A 21,672-nucleotide genomic window follows, 5' to 3' on the forward strand; every position below is an offset into this window, starting at 1 on the left:
AAAAGTCTGTACAATAAAAGTGTAATTTAAAAGGTGTTTTAAAGTTCAACAGTAGTCCTTTTCTGGTGGAGGTTTTTTTTTTCTGTGTTTGTTTTTTAAAGTCTGGAACCTACAGCTTGGTCCCTCCTATGAGCTGAGGGAGACACAGGAACTGAACCATTGCCTGCCCTGAGAAAGGTGAAAACAAGTAAGACGGGAATTGCAACTCCCTCCTGTCCAACCCCTGTCTAGACTGTGTCCTTGCTGATCTCCCCTCTGGGGATGGAGTGGAGCCACAGTATTTTCTCTCGCTCATTCCCCTCCCACTTTCCTTTAGAAAGTGAGGTTATGCCTTCACTGAGAGGGAGAAGGAGGAGTGTACCGCAGTGTGTGTAATTACAGCCCGGGAGCTGCCCCTCTGTAAAAACACAGGCATTGGAGCTGAGCTGGAAGGAAAACTAAACAATATCAAGTATGGCAATGAGGATGAAATGCCAACCTTGCCTTGCTACTTCACTGGCAATGCTCTATGTGCTCTGCTCCTGCATCTGTTTTTAAGATAATTATTTTTAAGATAACTTTAAGGCATAATAGATATTTTCCCATTTAAAAAAAAAAAAAAAAAGCTAGCCAACAAAGCAAAACTTCTTTTATTCTGATGAAGACAAAAGCATAGAGAAGATGGGTGCAGAAAGGGGGGGAGGTGTCACGTAGTCCTGCTTTTTGTTTGATGACCCACTGAACTGCACTACACAGAGCAAGGAAAAGAGAGGAAATGGAAATTTTCTGAAGAGTTGAAGTGGTTTAACAAACTACTGTACCAAAAGCCATCGAATCTGGTGCATGTGCCTTTCATTTATAGTACAGCTCATGAATTAGGAAGACGTGTTTTGAAAGCATTGCCTGAGTTGACGTTGTTGACTGAATACAAATCTTAGTCTAGAAACGTAGAGAAGAAAGAAGAATGTGGCACAGTAAGGGACCGTGGTAGAGCAGAAAATGAGTATGTTTCAAGGTTCCACATTCTTATTGACCCCTCTGTTTCAGGGTTCAGGTAGGACCAGAAGAATAGAGACCTGTGCTGATTGTGCACACCTTGTCTGGCACACCAGATATTTCATGTCAGATGCCTGAGCGACTTTATTATCTGTCAGTACTGAGGCTGCTGCACACTATATTGGCTCTGGGAAAACAGAACTGTGACCTGTTGTCAAACCTACTGTGCAAGCCTTGGGTTTAAAACACTACAGGCTAGTCCATCCAAGACATCTCTTTCCAAATGTAACTATAGTTTTTCAGCTCTGTGTTTGTTCGCAGAAGATAGACTATTAAAAATAATTCCATAGATCTGAATGATGTTTCAGTGTTTTAAAGAAAATGTCTTATTTTTTTAATACAAAGTCTAAATATTTACTGTTAAAGGCAAGTTTTGCTCTCCTTGTGACTTTCTAAAATACATGTTGGTATTTTACAGGAAAAAAAAAGTTATTTATAAGCAAGTGCATGCAAGCCGTCCAGTGAGTCAGTGCATCTACAGATGTTGAAATTGTCAAGCATCCAAAAATACTCTCGTTTTGGATAAAAAAACATGTTTCTCACAGGAAAAAAATATTATTTTCATTGCTAAAATGCTACTATCAGGATTTTTGCAAGCAGTTGTGTCAATTTCTTTGTATTCTGCTGAAAAGAGAAAGCTTTCCACTGGAACAGACGATATGAGAAAATACAAAGAATATGATTTAATAGGTTGACTTGGAAGGGATACTATTACTGTAGTTATTTATACATGAATAGGACTCTCAGCCCAGCAACGAGTTTCCTTTGATCCTACAGTGGAGTCAAATGCTATGTGTATTACATCAGTATTTTTGCAATGGAAAATACTATGATGTGGCCAATCTATCATTGTGGCTCGAAGGCTGGATCAGGAAAGGGTCTGTAAAAGGAAATAGAAAGGGTCTGTAAAAGGAAATAGCTCTCATTTATACTTAAATGCTAGCCAGCAAAAGAGGAAAAAAATATGTTGATAAATGGCTGCTTTGAAACTGTAGGGTTTTGAGCAAAACATGTTGGTGGGGCTGATATCTGCCTGGATAAACTTTTAAGATCTTAGCATCATTTCCTGGTGGCCGTGCACAGCTATGCTATGAGTTAATGAGCATTCTCAATGCCAGTTTGTGTCTTATGAGTCAGTCCTTGCTGTTGGGCAAACACACACTGCTTACATCACCTCAGAACGCTTGCAGCAAAGGGTTCTGCCTCCCTGTTATGTCACTTCCAGCTCGATACTTGATCACAGGAATTGCCTCACTCTTTTTCTCGTAAGCTCCCACTTCATTCCCTTGTTAGTCAGGTAATCTCTCTATTCATCAGACGGATAAAGCTCGTCATGCAAGGAAAATAAGTCAAATTCGAATGCACATAGAATGTTCCTCAGTCTGTGTTTCTTACCGTGAAATTCAAGTGAATTTTGCTGCAGTTGTCTGTAAGCCTGTGTGAAGAGTGTTATCCTTGTCTGCATGCTACATAGATTTTACATAGTGTCATAGGCCTGTTTCACTTGCATCATCTTAAGGGTTGTTTTGTCTTGGTTTTTCTTTTGCCTTGTTCGGTGATGGACATATGAAGTTGTCATTGCTACTCTGGAATACAGCTGGGTCCATCATTTAAGACAGAGACTCATTCTAGTTTTCCTGATAAAAGAATAAAACCCATCCATAATTAAGTACGCTGTCAAGCGTAACAGGCAAGAGGATTATCACACAGGAACACAGAAGCCCTGTTCCTTACTTTCTAACATCCCTTGGCATCACCAAAGCCACGAAACCTGGTCAGATGCTGAATTCCCCTTCTGTGGAGATCCAAGATGAAGTACAGCCACAGCAAGCGAGCTGTGCGAGCATGATGGCACTGGAGCTGCAGGGTGGGGTGCAGCTAAATGCTGTTTGTGTCCCAGTGTATCTTATCTTCAGGTTACTCACAGTTTAGAGCAGGCATATGTGTGGACCAATAGAAACTGGAACAGAATCCAGCATAATACTAGTTCAGAGCCGCAGCTTTTCTGGACTCTACTGGGAAAGGTAGAGTCATCAGGCTGGTATCTCCAAGCTGCTACTCTGGGAAATGCCAGTTCAGCAAAACCAACAATATAGTGAAAATTCCAAATTTAGAGCAAGCAGTGTATAAAATACAATTACTAGGTTAAGTCTATAGAAAAACAAGAGCCTGATGAGGTTCTCACAGAAAAACTTATTTTTATGAAACAGGTACAAGCTTTGGGTTGACACCTGTTCTGAAATATTTGGTGGCTTGGACATCTGTGCTGTTAAAGCCGTACATGGGAAGGATGGAAGAGATTATATTTTTGAGGTAAGCAATCCCACTCTTTTCGATATATGCTTTTATATATTACAAACAGCCAAGTCAAGAACATTTCTGATTATTACATGTTGGCTTACTTGTGTTTCAGGAAAGGCTGTGTATTTTTGAACAGTGTTTAAATCATAATACAAAGCCACATGCCCAAGTTAGTGGCAACACTTGCTGGAAAATGTAACTATATATATGGTAATGTCTTTTAGTGTTTGAGGAAATGTACACAAACTACAAAACAAAACCAAATGTGGATGTCACATTTTCCCAACCCTCATGATTTCTTTCCTGAGCAGGCTTACCAGTTTTTCCTGGAAGGTTTATAGATAGCGCTATCCCATGGGAACCCCAGCAAAATTACACCTTTACATGGAAAGGGAAATTAAGTATGAAGTGGAAACAACTTTACTTTTTTCTAGCCTTAATGTTACCTTGAAGATCTGATTCCTCATGAATCACAAGTTTCTGCTGTAGAAACTTTTCTGTTGAAAAGTTTAGGTTACTCATTTGCCTTAAGTTTATTATGGGTAAATATAACTTCGTCCAACTGTAAAACAAGAGATCATCACTTCCCTATCACACAATTCAGGATTTCTTCAGCATCTTCTGTGTTCTTAGAATTGTATTCCGGAGATAGGCAAGGATCTTCAGAATCTCCCTGCTCCAAAAGAGGTTGATATTTGCCAAAGCAAAACTCGGAGTATTTTTTCTAAACTAGGAGGGTAATTGGAGATTATGGCTTGGTATTTTCTAGTTGTTTGTATCCATTTATAGCAGAAAATCTTGGTAGAAGTAAAAATCTTTTCGTCACAGTGTTAAACAGCTCTGTATATTTTCGCAAATTTATTTATCACTATTGCAACTGTTAATAATTCCCAGATGAATCAAGAGCAATTTAAAGGACTGAGCAGCTTGCAGCATTAAACCTTCAGCAAAACAAACAGAATTAATTGCTACTACCTGAGATGCTGAGGAAGATTTCAAGAAAACCTTTTTCCTTAGTCTGCCTGGCCAAATCAGAACTTACTGTGTCATATAGTATCAAAACCCACTGCAGCATAAAATTTAGGGTTCCACACTAAACCTCCTCTGTGGCTCCTTCATACAATGCTGTCCTTCTCTTCTGCCACACCCTGATGTCCCTGTGAAATCTGTAATGCTTCACCCAATGACATCTGAATGAGATTTGAAAGAAGCCGGGGGGAAAAAGTATTTTACTCTTTCTGAAAGCAGATTGCTCTAACTTTTTATGATACAAGATAGTTCACACTGATTTGGCTGGCCTTAATCCAATAAATTTTGACCCCAAAATTGAAAATAAAGAAATGTGGATTATTTTAAGACACAAGATTTTGACATAAGACTTTTATTATCTTACCTCTTAAGATAGTAGCTAAAAACTGAAAGATTGCATGCAAAAAGGTACAAAACTGGAGTAGAATTGCATTTGACAAGTATACTCTTATAATAGCTAGATGTTTCAGACTTAAAATGATGATGTTTCTTACACACATTAGCTAAAGTTAGTCTGGGAAATGATTGGCATCAACCCACACTCCTTAGTCCCTCCTATTGATCTTTTTTATTCCCTACATTCTTTTTATCCTGCTCTTTTTCTACTAACATAGTCAGACCTTTTCTGCTTCCAAGGGAAGTGAAGGTTGTCTCCTTTAACAGTTGCATTTTTCAGTGAGCACATTCCTGTCAGACTAAAATCACTTCGTTTTCATTCAGCCATCTCCACATTTTTAATATTGCACAGTTTTTCAAATTTTTGAGTGAAGACAAAAAGCATCATGAGCTGCTGCTGAAGTCAGGTACACAGGGTAATGCCTGCATCAGGCCTGGGAGGTCTGGTGGGTAGGAGGAGAAGAGGGAGCAGGTTTTTTTAAAATTAAGTAGCCAGTGCGAATTATATAATGGATTAACAGAGTACCCCAATCCTGCTTCTGAGCAAATCTCCTGGTTTTCCGTGCCAGATACAGTCATACTTTCAAGGAAACAGAATTCTGAGAACTGCAGGATACCTCAGGAATGGGGTTTACAGAGTGTTTTAAGTAGTGTACATAATGACGGTCGCAGTTAAATGAAATAGTGGAGATAAGTGTGAGAATTCTTTCTGTTCCATAGAATCAGCTGAATTGTTTGGAAGATGGTGAAGCTCATCAGCAAGAGTATTTAGAATCTGGATAAGACATTGAAATGTAGAATTGTTTGCAAAGTTCACATCCAACAGAACATCTGCAAAACATCATTTGCTACTAAAAATCCAGCTTACATCAACAGTTATTACACTGTAATTTTAACAGTTATTGCACTATAATTCTCTGATACAATGAAGAGAAGACTGTCTGTACCAGTACAGGAAATTTTTTTCCTTTTTTATCCTTTCAACATGGGACAATAACTGTGTTATTAAAGCTAGCATGTCTGTGCTGAAATCAAGAACCAGCAGCCAAGCAGGACCATGAGTCTGTACGTATTGGGTTTGCACTCCAGTTCCAGTCCCATACTAAAACTCTCATGTTTGCATGGTGACTGGGACACCTCCTACAAAACAAAATGTTTCTGTGTTACTGACACTTTAATTCTGAAGATATAATCTGACAAGAAGCATACAAACTTCCTAATGTATGAAATAACACATGCAGATATGTTCTTCCAGATTCTTTAGTTTTAATATTGAACCAGTGTAACCACCAGTAGTAAAACATACTTACATGTCATCTAGCTTCCATCAGAATGTGAATTAAGGTAGAATTCTACTAAAGTATCCTTCATATACTCAGTGTTCCACACAGAAATTAACTTCTGGGGGTTTTCTTTAATACGTTTGGGAGAGAAGTGTTTTATAGTAATAACTATTTAGTACCTAGTACACATTTTGACAAAAGTATTCAACAAGTTGTACATAATACAGATGTTAGTTTTAAAATACCCACAGTGTTTAAATATTGCATGTAACAACTCATCTGCTCACAAAAATCTGTTCTAAACTAATGTCAGAAAGCATAACATGTAAGTGACTTTTTCTATTACTATTTCTGGATGTTTTTTAATTAATTTCATATTGTCGTTTCCTTTTTTATCCTATACCAGTAATTTTGTTATTTTAGTGCTGTAGCCATTCAACTGCTTTGTGATGGTCATTTTGTCATTCCTTGATTTAACATTCTGCTTTCTTTTGTTCCCCAAAACCATGGAGCAACAAATTGTACCAGTGGCTGATATTAGAGAATCAGTGTGACATTCTGTCTCCTGAATCTAATATTCTAGCTGTACTTCTTTAAAAACACCACTATAGAGTGATTCTTTATCTGTGATCTAGTACAGTACGCTTATGTTGCAGGTAAGAACGTGTTGGTTCTTAATGTTAGATGCAGTTGTCATGCCCCACTTCTTCAAGAAGGGTAAATGCAGGGTTTGTTTTTTTTTTTTCTATTTTAATTTCCCTAATAGTTTTGCTTCTGTATGTATTTGATTAAAGGGATGAGAGGTTTTAAATAACTTATTCTTATTTTAAAGTCTCACAGCCATCCCTACTATGCAAAGCATGCTTGCTGTGTACATAGAGTAATGACTGTTCAGGAATAATGTGAAAGGATTAGAGAATTAAAAAGAAAGAAAACAAAGTTAAGGTTTTTTAGTGACACTGAGGTGTAGTTCTAGACACTTAATTTCTGCTTACGTGAGCCTTGTTATGAAATAAAGAAGTACACAGTTCTTTATTACTGTTAGCTTCTTCTAGATGTCTCCTTCATGGGATGTGTATATTCCTTTGACCAAGTAGGTCTCAGTGTAATAAAAATCCAAGAACATGCAGTGTAAGTACAGCTTCTCACATTTTATAGCTTTGAGTGCTAGATTTGGGTGCCTTTTATAGATCTGGGTCATTTCTCCAGTGCTAGTTTGCACATCAGTATCTTCATATTTCCATAGCCACACTAGATTTCTAGTTATTTGAACAACTTGAAGCCAGTAATACTGTTATTTCCCAAATATTATAAAAAGGATACATTTTGGTGTACCATTCATCTTGTGACACTGCTATGAATGCTACAAGGGAATTTTGAAGGGTGTCCATTTATGCCTTAAAAAAAAACTCAAAAAAATCTAGCCAAACTTGTCTGAAGACAGGAATGACAAAATATTGAAGTCATATTATTCAAACACAATAGAACCTCTGTTTTTCTGTGAAGCTACAAGAGCTACAGTCTCTACGGTTTCCTTAAATGGGTGGTATCAGAGATAAATTTGACTTTTAAAAGAACATTGTTTTCAAAAGGTTGTTCCCTGGAAGAAGTTACCTTCTCTAGAAGAACCTGGTGGTTCTTCATATCTTTGACTTCTATTCTCCAAAGAACTATCTCCAAACTCCTACTAGGGAGCAATGAACTAATTAAAGAATCACTTAGCTGAAAGGAATGATTATCTGGTTGATCAGGAGGAAGGCCAAGTTATCATTCTGTGTAACAATCTTAACTATTAATTTAGGGTCTGCTCTTTTCTCCTGAGTTGGAATTCTCAGCTACCAAACATCATCATGCCAAAAACAAGCTGTAGAAACAGTAATTTTATTAATACATCATTGCAACATAGCTTTTTAACTGTCTCAGCAATTATTGTTAATAAGACATCAAATTAAGGCCCAATAAACTTTAACTTCTCACATGAACGGACTTTTAATCTCTCCCTTTTTCAAATTAATACTTCTGTAGTTTTAATACTAGAAGGAACAGATATTTGAGCGTTGCTCATGTCTCTGACTCCACTGAATATTATCTTTCATGATTCATTCTTGGAAAACCAAACCTCTGGGAAACTAAACAAAAGCTCATATCCTGATGATGAATGCAGTAAAAGAGAACAAATGTAACAGAATCCTTTAAAGTAGCCTCGGAGGCAGTGTTCCAAATTTTGCTCAAAATTGAATGGGTGGGTGGTTGCTGCAGGTGTCTTATTTCTCCTTGGTTTTTTTTTTTACTCTAAGCTTTATTAAAATGAGCTCCCAAGTGATTTATATCCTAGAAAGATGCAAACTGTTTGGATTTCATAAAGAATATTTTCAGCTGCTGTAAGCTGTAAGTAGACAAAACTAAGAAACTGAAGGTGCTGCAATCTGTCCAACTACTAGGAAATATGCCACCAACTCCAGGGAGCATATACTGTGTCAGGTGTAGTGATACAGCACCAGCAGCAAGTGCTGTCTTGTACAAACTTCCATATTCCCATATTCAGTGTCCTGAAAACTATTGGCTAAATATATGAAGCAATATATCAGAGAAAATATCAAAGGCAGGAGAAAACTGTGCCTTGTGCAGTATTTGTGTGCGATTTTACTTAAAGTTGTGCTTTCTAGGAAATACATTGAATTTAAAATTCAGACAGAACTACCTTACTGACAGTGGCACAAGTTTAATAAGGCTAAGCCTCTGACACTCTATTTCCACATACAAAAAAAAAATGTGGCAAAAAATAATGGCCATGACTTTTTTACACACTTAAGTGGCTTTCCATCCATTGAGGAATATCCTCTGTTGAATTTTGTAAGGGAATTAAATCCACCTGTAATAGTTGATAAGGTCAGAACTCTCATCATTTGTGATGTGATACAAGAAATTTTGAACAATTAGGAGTCTACTCTTTTGGTGATACAACTAATTTATAATTAAGACAACATCTGTCTGTAAAGGTTCATATTTCCAAAACAAGTAGCTTTCCTACATTTCCTAATAGGACTTAATGTAACTTAATAAGAAATGGCTAAGAAGATACAATTCTAGAAGAGCCCAAACTTTTTAATTAAGATTTTTTCCATGTTTCTGATGCATTTGAGCTGGATTCATTAATATATTCCTTGATTTGTAGGCTTCGTGTGACAGGAAAAAATCAGTTTATTCAATGAACTCCTCTGGGCCTCTTATCAGCTTTTGGAAGTAATAGATTTAATCTGCTGAAATATTCCAGGCACCATTTCAGAAATACCAGCTGTTCTTTTAGACAGAAAAGTAAATTAAGTGTATCTAGTGACATAGTTAATGAAGGGGGCAAATTTATTTTGCTAGGACACTACTTTTCTTTTGAACAGAGCAATAATTATTGACTGGCATGAATAACATTAATATTTTCATTTTCATCCTAAGAATAATTATTGACTTATAATATTTTTTCACTTAATATTTATTTTTACTGCATCTATTGTCAAAATACCTTTAGCTCGTTTAATTTTACACTAGCAACAGTAACACTTCTTGTATGTGACCATCTTAATGTTTTCTTTTGTTCATAATGACCTGTACTTCATTAATAGTGGGGTGAATACAAGTAAAATTCATTGTGATATTAATTTAAATTTCGTTTTATAGATTAAGCTAATCTCTTTCACATATTTTCTTCAAAGTGCTTGAGTTATCAGACATGTTCACTGCATTTTCTACATGGTTTTACACTGTTTTTTGATCTACTACATTTGCACGAGTTTGCAACACAAATTCAGCTTCATCCCATGATTTTGATTGGATGTAGACTCATTTGCTTGGTTTTCATTCCAGATTAAAACAAGACCATATAAATTCATCTGTAGACACTGGATCCTTCATCTAGGAATGCTTGATTCACTTTCCCAGCTGTTCTTACTTTTTCAGCAGATGTTGTTATTCACCCACAACAGGAGGGGCTGTAAAAATTTCCTAGCACTCACCACTGATTTTCTGCTGTGCTATCCCCACTTCTCAGGTGTGGTTACACTTCCAATTACAAATTATTCCTGCATCTGCTGTAGAGACATCAGGGAAAGCCCCATGATGACTTCATATCCAGTCACTCCTTCACTTCTCAGAAAAAACACCATCTCTTCTTACGTCCCATTCAGTCTTGAGTGGCCTCCTCAAACTATTAGTTTTCCTTAATGTCAATTACTTTCCCCATACTTAGAGCCCTTAAATTTAAATCTGTGTCGGCCTCTGCCTTTACAGTCAAAATGTTCACCGCAACTGGAGACATCCAAGTCCCACAAAACCAACACCAAAGAATAACACATGCGTAACATAGCAGTAACACAATCCAGCTTCTCTTATTCACACACCAAAGCAAATGTTGGTTCTCAGACCTCACACTCTGAAGCATGGACCTTCAAAATTACCCTGACGTGCAATGAAATTAATTCCTCTTTCCTCTGTGCTTACTAGTTATCATAGTTTCTCCTGTAATTCACAGATCTTTTCCATATGTCATCGTTCTGTGACAGTTCTTGGGCACTTCTGACTGGCAAGCCCTCTCTCTGTTCCTTCATATTCCTCTTGTATTTTCAGCATCCTGACAAACACCTTTTTCTTCCACTGTAAACACAGTTCTTTGCCTTTGACCTCCCTTTAAACTCCACAACTCTCTTTCCCACCACCATTTGGGCTGGGTCTTCAAAAAGCTCTAAGTAAGAGATCTTTCTTAATGGGGGTTGGACTAAATGACCTTTTAAGGTCCTTTCCAACGCAAAACATTCTGTGATTCAATGATTCTTAATCTTTTGATAGTAAAGGTATGATATAATTGAGAACTATGTCTGGGCAATGGAAGTCAGAGTAGTTTCTGCTTCAGACATGATGACCCCTTTGCAATTACTGGTATCTTATAATTGCCCTGGCTCCTTGATTCATTCCATCCCATTTCCTTTCCTATACATCAGAGTTAAACAACGTTTCTCTTCTCTTCCTTGCCAATCTCAGTCTTGCAGCCCAAATTTCAATGTTTGTCTTATCCACACTAGCAGCAGAGGACACAGACTCAGTCAGTAGAAGGTTGTATCACAAAAAGGTCAGTGCTTTATTTTGTCACCATACTGTGTTGCCTTAAACATGCTGCTGTAGTTTCTGTTACTACAGCTAGTAGACACAGTCAGTCTCTTACAGTTTAATACAAAGATAAAAGCATTTCTGAATAGGTTTTCTGGGTGAGAAGAGAAATTAATCCCATAGAATTGGTTACCGAAATGCATATAAATGAAAGATAGAAACAATATGAATCAGGTGACTGTAATTCAGTGACCCATGTTTCTACTGGCATCTGCAGAAGTAACGTATTTGATTTTATAAATGACACGTTTGTTTTTTTTTTTTTTCTATGAAATCCTCATAGTGGGAAACTCCTATTATTTTAAACAGATGAACTAAGTACTGGGAAAAAAAGCCCTGTCTGGTTTTAAATGACATTTTAAAACTAGTACAGGCCCTAAATTGACTATTTATAAACAGGATACTTTGCAAGTGTTTAAACTTTGTCAAGGCCTCTAAAGTGGGGGAAATGCCAGCATGACATTTCTGTTAGTCACCCATAGGTTTTAAAACACTTAGTGTTACCCAAAATACTTTTAATTCTTAAGATGCATTGATATAAAATATCACTGATTTCTGATAACTGCCATTCATTATTTTACTAGGAAGGCAAATACACTGCATTCTCTCCAAGAAACAAAAGACAACAAACCCCAACCTCTTCTTAGCGGCCACATGCCCAGACCATAGACATATCTCCCTCTCTGGGTGTAAATGCTGTGCTCTGGGCTCTGTAGCCATTCCCTCTCCGCAATGCCAATGGTAAGAGCCCCATCAGCCTCCTGTCACCTATGACTTTTACCCACCCACACTGCCTCTCAAGTCCCATCAGTTATTAAACTGATAAATGTCCTGTAATTAAACCACATTTAAGCCATCGTAATCTTTTACTCAGCTATATAGTGACATTACACTTTGGGATCAGTGGTTTTCTTGAAAATCTGATGGCTGATTTTCTCTTTTTACCACTTTGGCTGCTATCTTTGTACTTCAGTAAAGCACCAGAACGCTTTGTAGCTTACCATCATTCAGGACTTGGCATCCAACTCAGTACTTGGTCAGTGTTAGGTTCACCATGTCTTTGGCCAACAATATGTGTTCAACTATGGCAACAATAAAAGGATTTTTAACAACATCAAAACTTGTCCAAGTGACAAAAGATTGTCCGGGGCAAATGGTTATGGTTTTTAATGCCATATGGGTTTGAATCTGCCTCAATATCCGAATAAGGCAGCTGTGCTTGAAAATGCTGTCTTCAAAAAATGTAAGATCTCTGCTGAAGTTTTGAGCAACACCTCAAGGCTTCCTTTTTTATCCTTAGCTGTAGAATTACATTTTTCCCATGTGTTCTGGTAAACAACATGGTAATATCTCCTACAGAAAGTTTGTGTGTAAGCTTGCAGTTATAGAAGTATTTAAAAATAGAAATTTAGTCAGAATCCAGTCCTCCAGCTCTTAATCCTGTCTAATCCTTTGTCAGGACCTTATTTTATTCAATTTGCTTCACAGTCTTTCCAAATAACTTTTTTTAATGTAAGTGGATGGTGAACGAAGTGAAGTTTTCTTTGTACACTTGTGAAACATGTAACTGTTGCTTCTGTTGCTTGGTAAGAGGGGGGTTTATATACACCTGATAGTATATTTTCAAAAATAACTGTCCTTATTGCCTGCCTTCAAGGGGAGCAGATTTATAGACCACAGACATAACTCCCTCTCTGAAAATCAGATGTTTTGCAGTGGACAAACAAACATCCAAAGTCATTCACGTCATGACATCAAGTTACTCTACTATTCAGTCATTATTAACGCTTTAAAGTCCTGGCCAAAGTATCTGGTACACGTGGTTGCCGCCTTCCTACAGGCATTATTGCTCTTGCAAGAAAAAGCTCATGATAAAACGAAGAAGATCTTTAAGCATTACAATAGTTTTAAGAAATAGCAGTAGCTCAGTGGAAATTAATACTAAAGTAAATCCACAAAATTTTGTATTTCAAGAACCACACAACCAGCAAGACTACATCTTACCTATTCAGAAGTATCGACTTGTATTGGTTTGGTACTTTTCTCTCAATTAATTAAAAACATTGGTTATGTTCCACTTAAATATACATTTAAAAAGGATGAAACTTTCTGTGGAATTATTAAGCACTTCTTCACTACTGTTGATGTGGCCTAAGAGCGGAAAAACATGTCATTTTGTAGGAAACATTTGCTCTGGACTTCAGTTATTATTTCATTGTTTACTTAGGGGTTATTTCAAAGCCTTTTGTCTGTGAAGATGAGACATCCTGCATCTGAAAATCCCAGAAGTGTTGCCAACATTTTTGTTGCCGATACACAATGCCAGTGTCTCTTGTAAATGAGCAAATATGAGAATAGTGTAAATGCTTTGGGGCTTGGAACTCATCTCATTAGAACAAAATAGCCTTTGTCAGCCTCAGTACAAATTTCTACAGCACTTACCATATTCTGAGAGATCTCAAGCTTAGGTAGTATTATTTACAATGCAGCTCATTCCCAAATACTGTGCAAGATAAAAGATGTTGTAATGAACACGTTTGTCCTTTTTATCCAAATGTCTCTTTAAATGCCCAATTTGTGTGTTCCTAGGAGCACTTTGAATATCCAAAAGGAAGGTAAAGCTGTGCTCTTTGTTTATAAAAGAGATAAAGTATTCAGTGTAGGTTGATGGATTGAGAGGAGTTTTCTTGCTCCCATTATATCCTTTCCACCTCAGGAAGGATCCATGCAATGCAGATGCACTAGCTTCATGTTCTTCAGTCTGATCCCTGTGGCACGCCTACAGGAAACAAAATTCCTCCACCTTGTAAATGCTTGCAGAATCAGATCTTAGTACAAAATTTCAGTATATTCCCTTCAACTCCCCAAGCTGGGTAACTGGGTAACAAAAATACCTCAAGGCAATGACCTGCAGCAGAATGCCCACCTGAGGAGACAGGAATGAACCTCTAGCCAAAATAGCCCTGCCTTCCAAGAGCAGAGCTCTCATTCTAGTCCTTCTGCTAGAGATTGGAGAGGAGTGAGGGATGTTTGAGGTGTTTCTCTGGCAATTAGCACTTTCAGTTGCCTGTGGCAGCAAGATTCTTCCAGCACTCTTTTCATTGTTCTTCCATGTACCTGCAGCAGAGAAGAAACCTCAGAAGCCAAAGAGATACAGGGAGGTACACTTTTGAAAGACCTAAAACATTCATAAAATTCACTGATCCCTCTGCAGTTGTGCAAAACCCATAAGGATCCCTTACCAGTGATTCTTCCCTTCTTCACCCATCACCACCTTCTCTCTTACCAGCACAGCTTATTATTGTGTCTACTACAGGATTTGCCTGCATGTGTGAGAAATCTTGTGGTTTTGGCAGCTGGACAGCTTCTTACATACTGAAAGTTAGATGAACACACCTCATTTTGTACAAAGACTCTACCTGGATCAGATATAACAACATCCATCCAGTATATTGCTGATATTGGAGTCTGGTTTACCCCTGATGGCCTCTTACTAATTATTAACACTATTTGTATTATAGTCACTTGTGATCCATGCCTGTGAGAAATGCCTGAATGCAGGGCTGCAGATGACATCCCTTCACCAGTTTCTGAATAACCTTGACACACATTGAAAAAGGATTGCAGGTTCTCAAAAGTGAATTAAATCCTTTTGTTGATGAAATAAGAATGTTCAATGCCATTGTGAATAATAGTTCGGGTTATTATGTTACGCTTCTGGTTCTCTTGAAACAAACACAGATGCACCAGAAGTAGATGCACAAATAAATATTCCATAGAAATAAATGCTGATAACCCACTGAAGTGACTGAATCCACCAATAACCTGCCACATTTAAAATGGAAATGTGCACATTTTTATTTGCATCTTTAATATCCTGCTGTCTCTAGAAATTCTGACTTCCTTTTGGCATCAGCTGGTCTGCAGCCACACTACCTTTCAAAGAGGATATGAGTAATAAGCAGGTCTTATTTAAATTTTTTCACCAATCAGTAAGGATCCAGTCTTCCCTAGCAGAAATCAAACAAATAGCTTGGAAGCTGAAGACTGAGTTTGCATTTCTATGTTCTAATTCAGCCCATGGACATGCTATCAGCCACAAGAACACATAAGGGAGAAAAAACTTCAGAAATGTAGCTTAGAAGCTCAGACAGTTAGTTCAGATTTTTGACAGACCACTGAATACCCAAAGAAATCTCATTTTCTGTGTCCACTCTGTTCTTCCCGTAGAGGTCATATTCTTCGGAGTGTGTGCTCCCTGGTATGACACTGAACTTGTGTATTCCTTGAAGATTGAGGAAGGATGATGTTGTAAAGTTGCTGGTCTCTTGCTCTGCTGACCCATATTGTGCACTTGGACTTTTTTTTTTATCTTTTCTAATATAACATACACTGTTTTTACAGATCTTGTTTGACTTCTGTTAAAAAAGAGTAAAGAGATGACCTGGCATTCTATACGGATGTGGAATAAGTTTACTTTGGTGCCATATCAATAGCTGATATATTGTTTTCTTTTACAGGTCATGGACTGTGCAATGCCTCTGATTGGTGAGCACCAGACTGAAGACAGGCAACACATAACTGAGCTAGTTGTAAGCAAAATGAACCAAATGTTGTCCAAAACTCCTATACCATCTCCTCAGAGACCCACTGCCACTCAGCAGCCTCAGGTAGGAAGCTTCTCTTTGCAAAATAGAGAATCTTATTCTATACTTCTAAGCTCAGAATTTTTCTCAAATAATTTGGCTGGAAAACTAAACAGGCATACCCTGAACTGCAAGGAATCAAGAACTTACCAACAAGTTTTATGGATTTTTCATATTTTAATGAGATTACCTCCAGGTGTAATTGAGACGTGCAAGTGTTAGTATGGTTCTAACAATAAACTGTTAACAGTGCATTCAGTGAATTACCAGGTGTTGTTTCCTTTCAGTTACATCTGTCTAAAATATTGTGGAATAATAAGAAGCACTGTCACAGACAATCTTTGCCCTGAGGATGTCGGAAAGAATACTAGGACAATAGTTCTTGTTGTTCTTGTGGGAAATTCATTAGATGAAAAACATTTTTGTGTGCTGCAATTCACCAAAATACCTCACAAATCTAGGAAATTCTTGAAATGTTGTTGGTATACTGGAAAACGTGTGTCAAAGGTTGCAGATAGATGCATTTCACTTATTTTGTCTTACATGTCTTGATAGTTAAAGTGTGGGAAAGCAGAATTCTGCCCAGCCTTGCTACCAGCTGGCTTTCAGCCTTTGGAAATCATCTTTGTGTTTCCATTTCCGTGCTTACAAAATGTGAAGATTGTATTACTGACCCTTTAAATAACTCCTGAGACTGTAGTATTTTTGTAAAAGGCTCTAAGAATGTAAAAGTTTTGTTAAATTGGAGAGATAGCAGCTTAGTAGGTGGACTATTAGGTGGATGTGGAATTGGCTTGATGCTGCATCCAGAGTTATGGCCAACAGCTCAATGTTCAAATGGAAACCAGTAACAAGTGGTGTCCCTCAAGGGTCTGTACTAGATCCTGGGGAGACATTATTGTGGCCTTTCAGTACTTAAAAGGAGCTTATAATAAAGATGGAGAAAGACATCTTATCAAGACCTGCAGTGACAGGGCAAAGGGTAGTGGCTTTAACCTGAAAGAGGGTAAATTTAGATTGGATATAAGGAAGAAATTCTTTACTATGAGATTAGTAAGACACTAGAACAGCTTGTCCAGAGAAGCTGTGGATGCCCCACCACTGGAAGTGTTCAAGGTCAGGTTGTATGGGGCTTTAATCAACCAGGTCTCGTGAAAGATGTCCCTGCCTATGGCCGGAGGAGCCAGATTAGATGATCTAATCAGACCTAAATGTCTGTTGTAACCCAAACCATTCTACAATTCTATCACTCTGTTGAAAAGTGCTGTATAAATGCTAAAGAGCATCTTTTAGATCTTCATAGCTAGGCAAATGTGATCAAGAGCAGCATGATCAGTTACAACTTCCAGGTAATTCTAGTCTACTGAAGGAATCAACCATGACAATACATGCTGACATAAACTATTAAGGACTGTACTGGTGCTCTGTACCAGCACAGCTCCGTGGTAATCAGTTAAGCAACAGAATAACCCAAACTGTAATACAGGAATTACCAAGCCTAAATCAAGAATCTATTTTTACTCCCAGTAGGCTCCACAGCAGGTAAACAATTTGAAAACAATTTTGTGGCATACCTCAGACAGACTAGTTCTTGAGGCAGAGTGACTAATTTGTTCTTCAAATATATCATCAGGCTTTAAGTTATAAAAATACACCATCCCACATAAGAAAGTGGTGTGGCTTCTATTTATATTACAGCCACTTGAAACTAAGCACAAAATTGTTTCAACCACAGAACCACATACAATGGAGAAGTTTCCATCAAACATGACTTAAGTCCATTGTAAAGGGCACTGAAAAAGAAAGACAAGGACGGGGAAAAAAATAAATCACCTTATGCCAAAATACAGTTTCTTTTAGGATTAGTAAATTAGCCATATATTCAAATGAAACAGAATCGAATTTAGAGTTGCCCAGAGCATACAAATCAGCATAAATCAAAGTTTAAAAGTTTAATAGATATTATTACAACATTAATAGATTCACGGCCATCTAAGGCATTTGCTATTTCACATTTTAGGGAAATAAAAATGTAAGGTCTTGGATAGGCATGTTTCTCTGGATTTTAAAGAGGACAAGGGAGGAGGAATGTTTACAGTTACTGGCATCATCCAAAGAAACTGGTTATCTGTTGTATGCAAATAAAGTTTTTACTCATTTCCAAAGACAAACTGCCTGTGTAAGTCCAGAATGAAAATAGGACACCAGGAATATTTTAAGAAAGTTACTGAATTCCTCAGTCATTGCTGTCATTCATCATGCCTGTGAAAAGGTATTTTTCCTCTTCAACAAGTTTTGGATGAATCCGAAGCTAGTATTTGCTGGCTAGCTGATGAACTTCAGTTAGATTTCTACTTAGTTTAGTTTAGTGAAGAATTTAGCCTTTGCTAATGACTACAGGATGTTATTCAATGTTAATCTTCTTTTCTTTATCCTGCCCTTAAATTATGGATTTCAGCTGACCCAGAACAGGAATATCCCTTGAGATTATTTGCAATATTTATTAGCTTTCTTTTGGTTAATCAGACTCTGCTTCCTTAAAGATTTGCCTTGTATTATCCACCAGTTTAGGACAAAGATCTGAATTTCTACAGAAGTTACTATTTGCAAAATACCCATTAATCTTCCCAGCCTTAAGGGAAGATCATGAAACAGATCTGTAGTGTTTCAAACAGATCCTCATATGTAGTTAAAAATTAACTAAAAATGTAATCAGTGTGTTAAAACAAACCATCTCTTTCATCTTGAACGGTCTTCTTTTCTAATCTGAGAAATTATTTCCTATTCTTGAGAAATACAGGTAATTCATTTGCAGGGTGTGGGGATACTGCATATTTCTATAAATCACAGAAAATGCAAAGGCAGTAATCTATGCCAAATCAACTATGTGCGTTTGTATGTGTGGTCTTAGAAACCAAAACAGTATAAATATCAAAGAGTAATTTGTGTGTTTTGCTACTGATGCTTTCAAATGAACAGTTTACAGTCAATGGTACAGCTATAGATGTCCCATATTTTGAATTCCCTTATTATCTGCATGGGTTTTTAAAGATTATTTTTAACCTACTCACCTCTGTGGCACTGGGTGCATCGTACATAAAAGAATGTTTCAATTTATAAACGTCTTCAATGGTCAATACTATTCCAATTAGCTATCCATCAGAAAACAAATCAATAATTAGGAAAATAAGCCTTTGTTTAGAGCTGTACAGCCAAATCTTGATGGAAATGATTGGCCTTGCAGTATGTTCTGATGGCCAACAAAATTCTCTCTGTCAGAGTGCCAGAAGGAGCAAATTCCAAAGGCAGGGACCTCATATAAATGTCTTGCTTGTGTTGAAAACTCAGAGCTGCAGATCCTGTGATTCTTAAACCTATTAAATCTATAATCTGAGATATCTGATATAGTGAGACTATTTAAATATATATTTTTATATTACATATGTATTTATTTATCTATAAAGAGTTGCACAAGCTCTCTAGCAAGTTCTAGTGGTACACTGAATGTTAGAGAATCTGTGATGGAGAAAAGCTCCAGTTTGCAGCTCTGTGTGTTGCTCCTCATGCCACCTAACTCTTGCTGCAGCCAACAAGCTGGGTCTAATGCTTTTCTCTTGAGGTCCCAGGCTACAGTTTACTGCTGTATTGAGATAAAAAGTATCCTTGTTTACAGGATTCAAAGCTTGCCAGTTTTGCTCTTACCAGCTACTTTGTGAGTCTTCCCACTACAAAGAAAAGCAGGAGACCCTGGACTCAGAGATGTTCTCTCTGATACAATTCTTTCCAAAAATGAAGTGTTTTTTATTTAATTTAAAACCACAACAGCTTGTTTTACTTACAACCATGATAAAAATATATACTAGAACTGTATTTAGGAGTATGATTTTAACGGAAGTTTTCCATGAGACAAACCTGCTCCACTTCCAGCCAATAAAATGATGGAAATCTAAATTTCCACCTTTTGTAACCTCTTTGAACACTTCTGACAGATCCTTTGAGAAGCCTACTTCATATCTTTCCTAAAAACCAAACCAGTAGGTTAAACTACCCAGTGAAATGTTCTAGCCAGTGGAATCACTTATCTCTGTTTCCATCTGTTGATAGGAAAAATCACTGCTGAAACTTCTGCTGTCTGGATTTGCAAAGCTCTGCAGGTGGTTGCTGAGTGCAGGCTGGTTTATGCTTGTGTCTGTAGCAACATTTGTATATAAAACAGTAATAGTAAAACATCTGTTCAAAGCTGCATATCAAGTCATGATATGAATTGTGATGAACTCAGTTCTGTGTAGAATATTACATTGGGCATGAGTGTTAACATAAAATGTAAATGTTTACAGTTGTATTAGCAGCTGAAGCTAAGGAAAATCGTATTAGGAACATGTTCTTTCAGTCCAGCTCTGTTAAAACCATGTTCCATTATCCACAAAAGAACAAGGAATCCATTATCCTTAGTGGAAGGAAGAAATTGTGCACCAGAGAAATAATACCCATAATAGCATCACATCACAAAGAGCACAGCGTTCCCAGCCATGTCCTGGCTCAGTTCAGTTTAACAGAAAGGAGTAGCACACCAGTAATAAACCAATAAACTATGCAGGAGTAAAGGGGACAGTAATTATTCTGAGACTAGGCTAACAGAAACTGAATATTTCATTTTCATTTCTAAAATATTTTAATACCTTCTTCACTCTTCACCCACAGGGAAGTTCAGTACAGTTACATTAAGTTCCATAGAAACTGGGGTCAAGGAGCCTTCATTGGGATATCTGCAGCTATTTAGAGATCTGCTTGGATTTATTCCAATTTTTCCTATTTTCCTCTTTATCTTACTCATTCTTCATTCCCTGACCCTTTATACTGACTTGAGCCAAGCAGTTTTCTGTAGTTTCATTTTTCTATATTCAGAGAGAAAAATGAATCAAATGTGAACATAGTATAAATAAAAAAAAGTATTACCTCCATAGCGAGAAGCAAACCGTTACCAAATTACCTATTCTTGGACTTCCGTAAGAGTAGTCACAGATCTATTACATTCCACCTGTTGGAATTTCTTTTTTTAAAGCAGACTACTTATGGTGAGCAGCAGTTTGCTCCAAATCACTGAAGCTTTTAGACAAAAAAAGCTTGTCTTGGCCAGACAATACAGTTACTTGGTTTGATCTTCACTGAAGCAGAACACACTTAATGGGGAAGGATCCCATCACAGAGTTATATGGGAATCTAGAACTTGGTGTTAGTCTGCTTATTAGGAGATGGAAACTTCTCTGCACAAAATTTGAGGTGTGGACCTAATCTCTACGTGACATTCTGCGTTGCACTCTCTCGTAGAAGCTCACCTGAAGTGTAACCATTGATTAGGGGAAGATGAACAGGCCATGACGTGTAGGTTTGCGTCATCCTTCAGACCCCTAACACTAAATCTGCATTCATCAGCCAGGCCACAGTCATACCACCAATCAACATCACCACCAAGAGTTTTCTTTCTATCACAGTCCATCAGCACTTAGTTGCAGAAACATGTTTTTCTTCCTTGTCTGGAAGGAAAGACTGCCTAACAAATAAACAAATTGAAAGACCACACTAAATCGTTCTTCGTGAATGAGGGTAAATACAGGGTTACAGTGTTATCTGAGAATCCTGCTGACCTGATGCAAAGAAAATCACTCCCTGATGTAATTAGATCTATACTAACAGGCAGCATGAGTAATTTAGGAACAGCTTGCCTTAAGAAGGCTGCAAAATGATCTGGTGACCCATAGAACCATAGCTGTATTTCTTTCTCTTAGGAAGACATTTAAATAGGGGATAAGTGGCAGCTATGGCATCGT

General features: G+C 37.4%; 1 protein-coding gene across 1 annotated transcript in view; it reads left to right on the forward strand.

Moving 5' to 3' along the window:
- The window catches only part of SYN2 (synapsin II), a gene marked incomplete at its 5' end in the record, with an annotated part of 110,894 nt that overhangs the window by 72,338 nt on the left and 16,884 nt on the right, over positions 1-21,672 (forward strand). Inside the window, 2 exons of the mRNA XM_008948187.1 lie at positions 3,246-3,348; positions 15,719-15,868. Of these exons, the coding sequence (XP_008946435.1) occupies positions 3,246-3,348; positions 15,719-15,868 (253 nt within the window). The remainder of the gene's footprint in view (positions 1-3,245; positions 3,349-15,718; positions 15,869-21,672) is intronic.

This window comes from Merops nubicus, unplaced genomic scaffold (genome assembly GCF_000691845.1).
Source record: "Merops nubicus isolate BGI_N331 unplaced genomic scaffold, ASM69184v1 scaffold15599, whole genome shotgun sequence".
Lineage (NCBI taxonomy): Eukaryota > Metazoa > Chordata > Aves > Coraciiformes > Meropidae > Merops > Merops nubicus.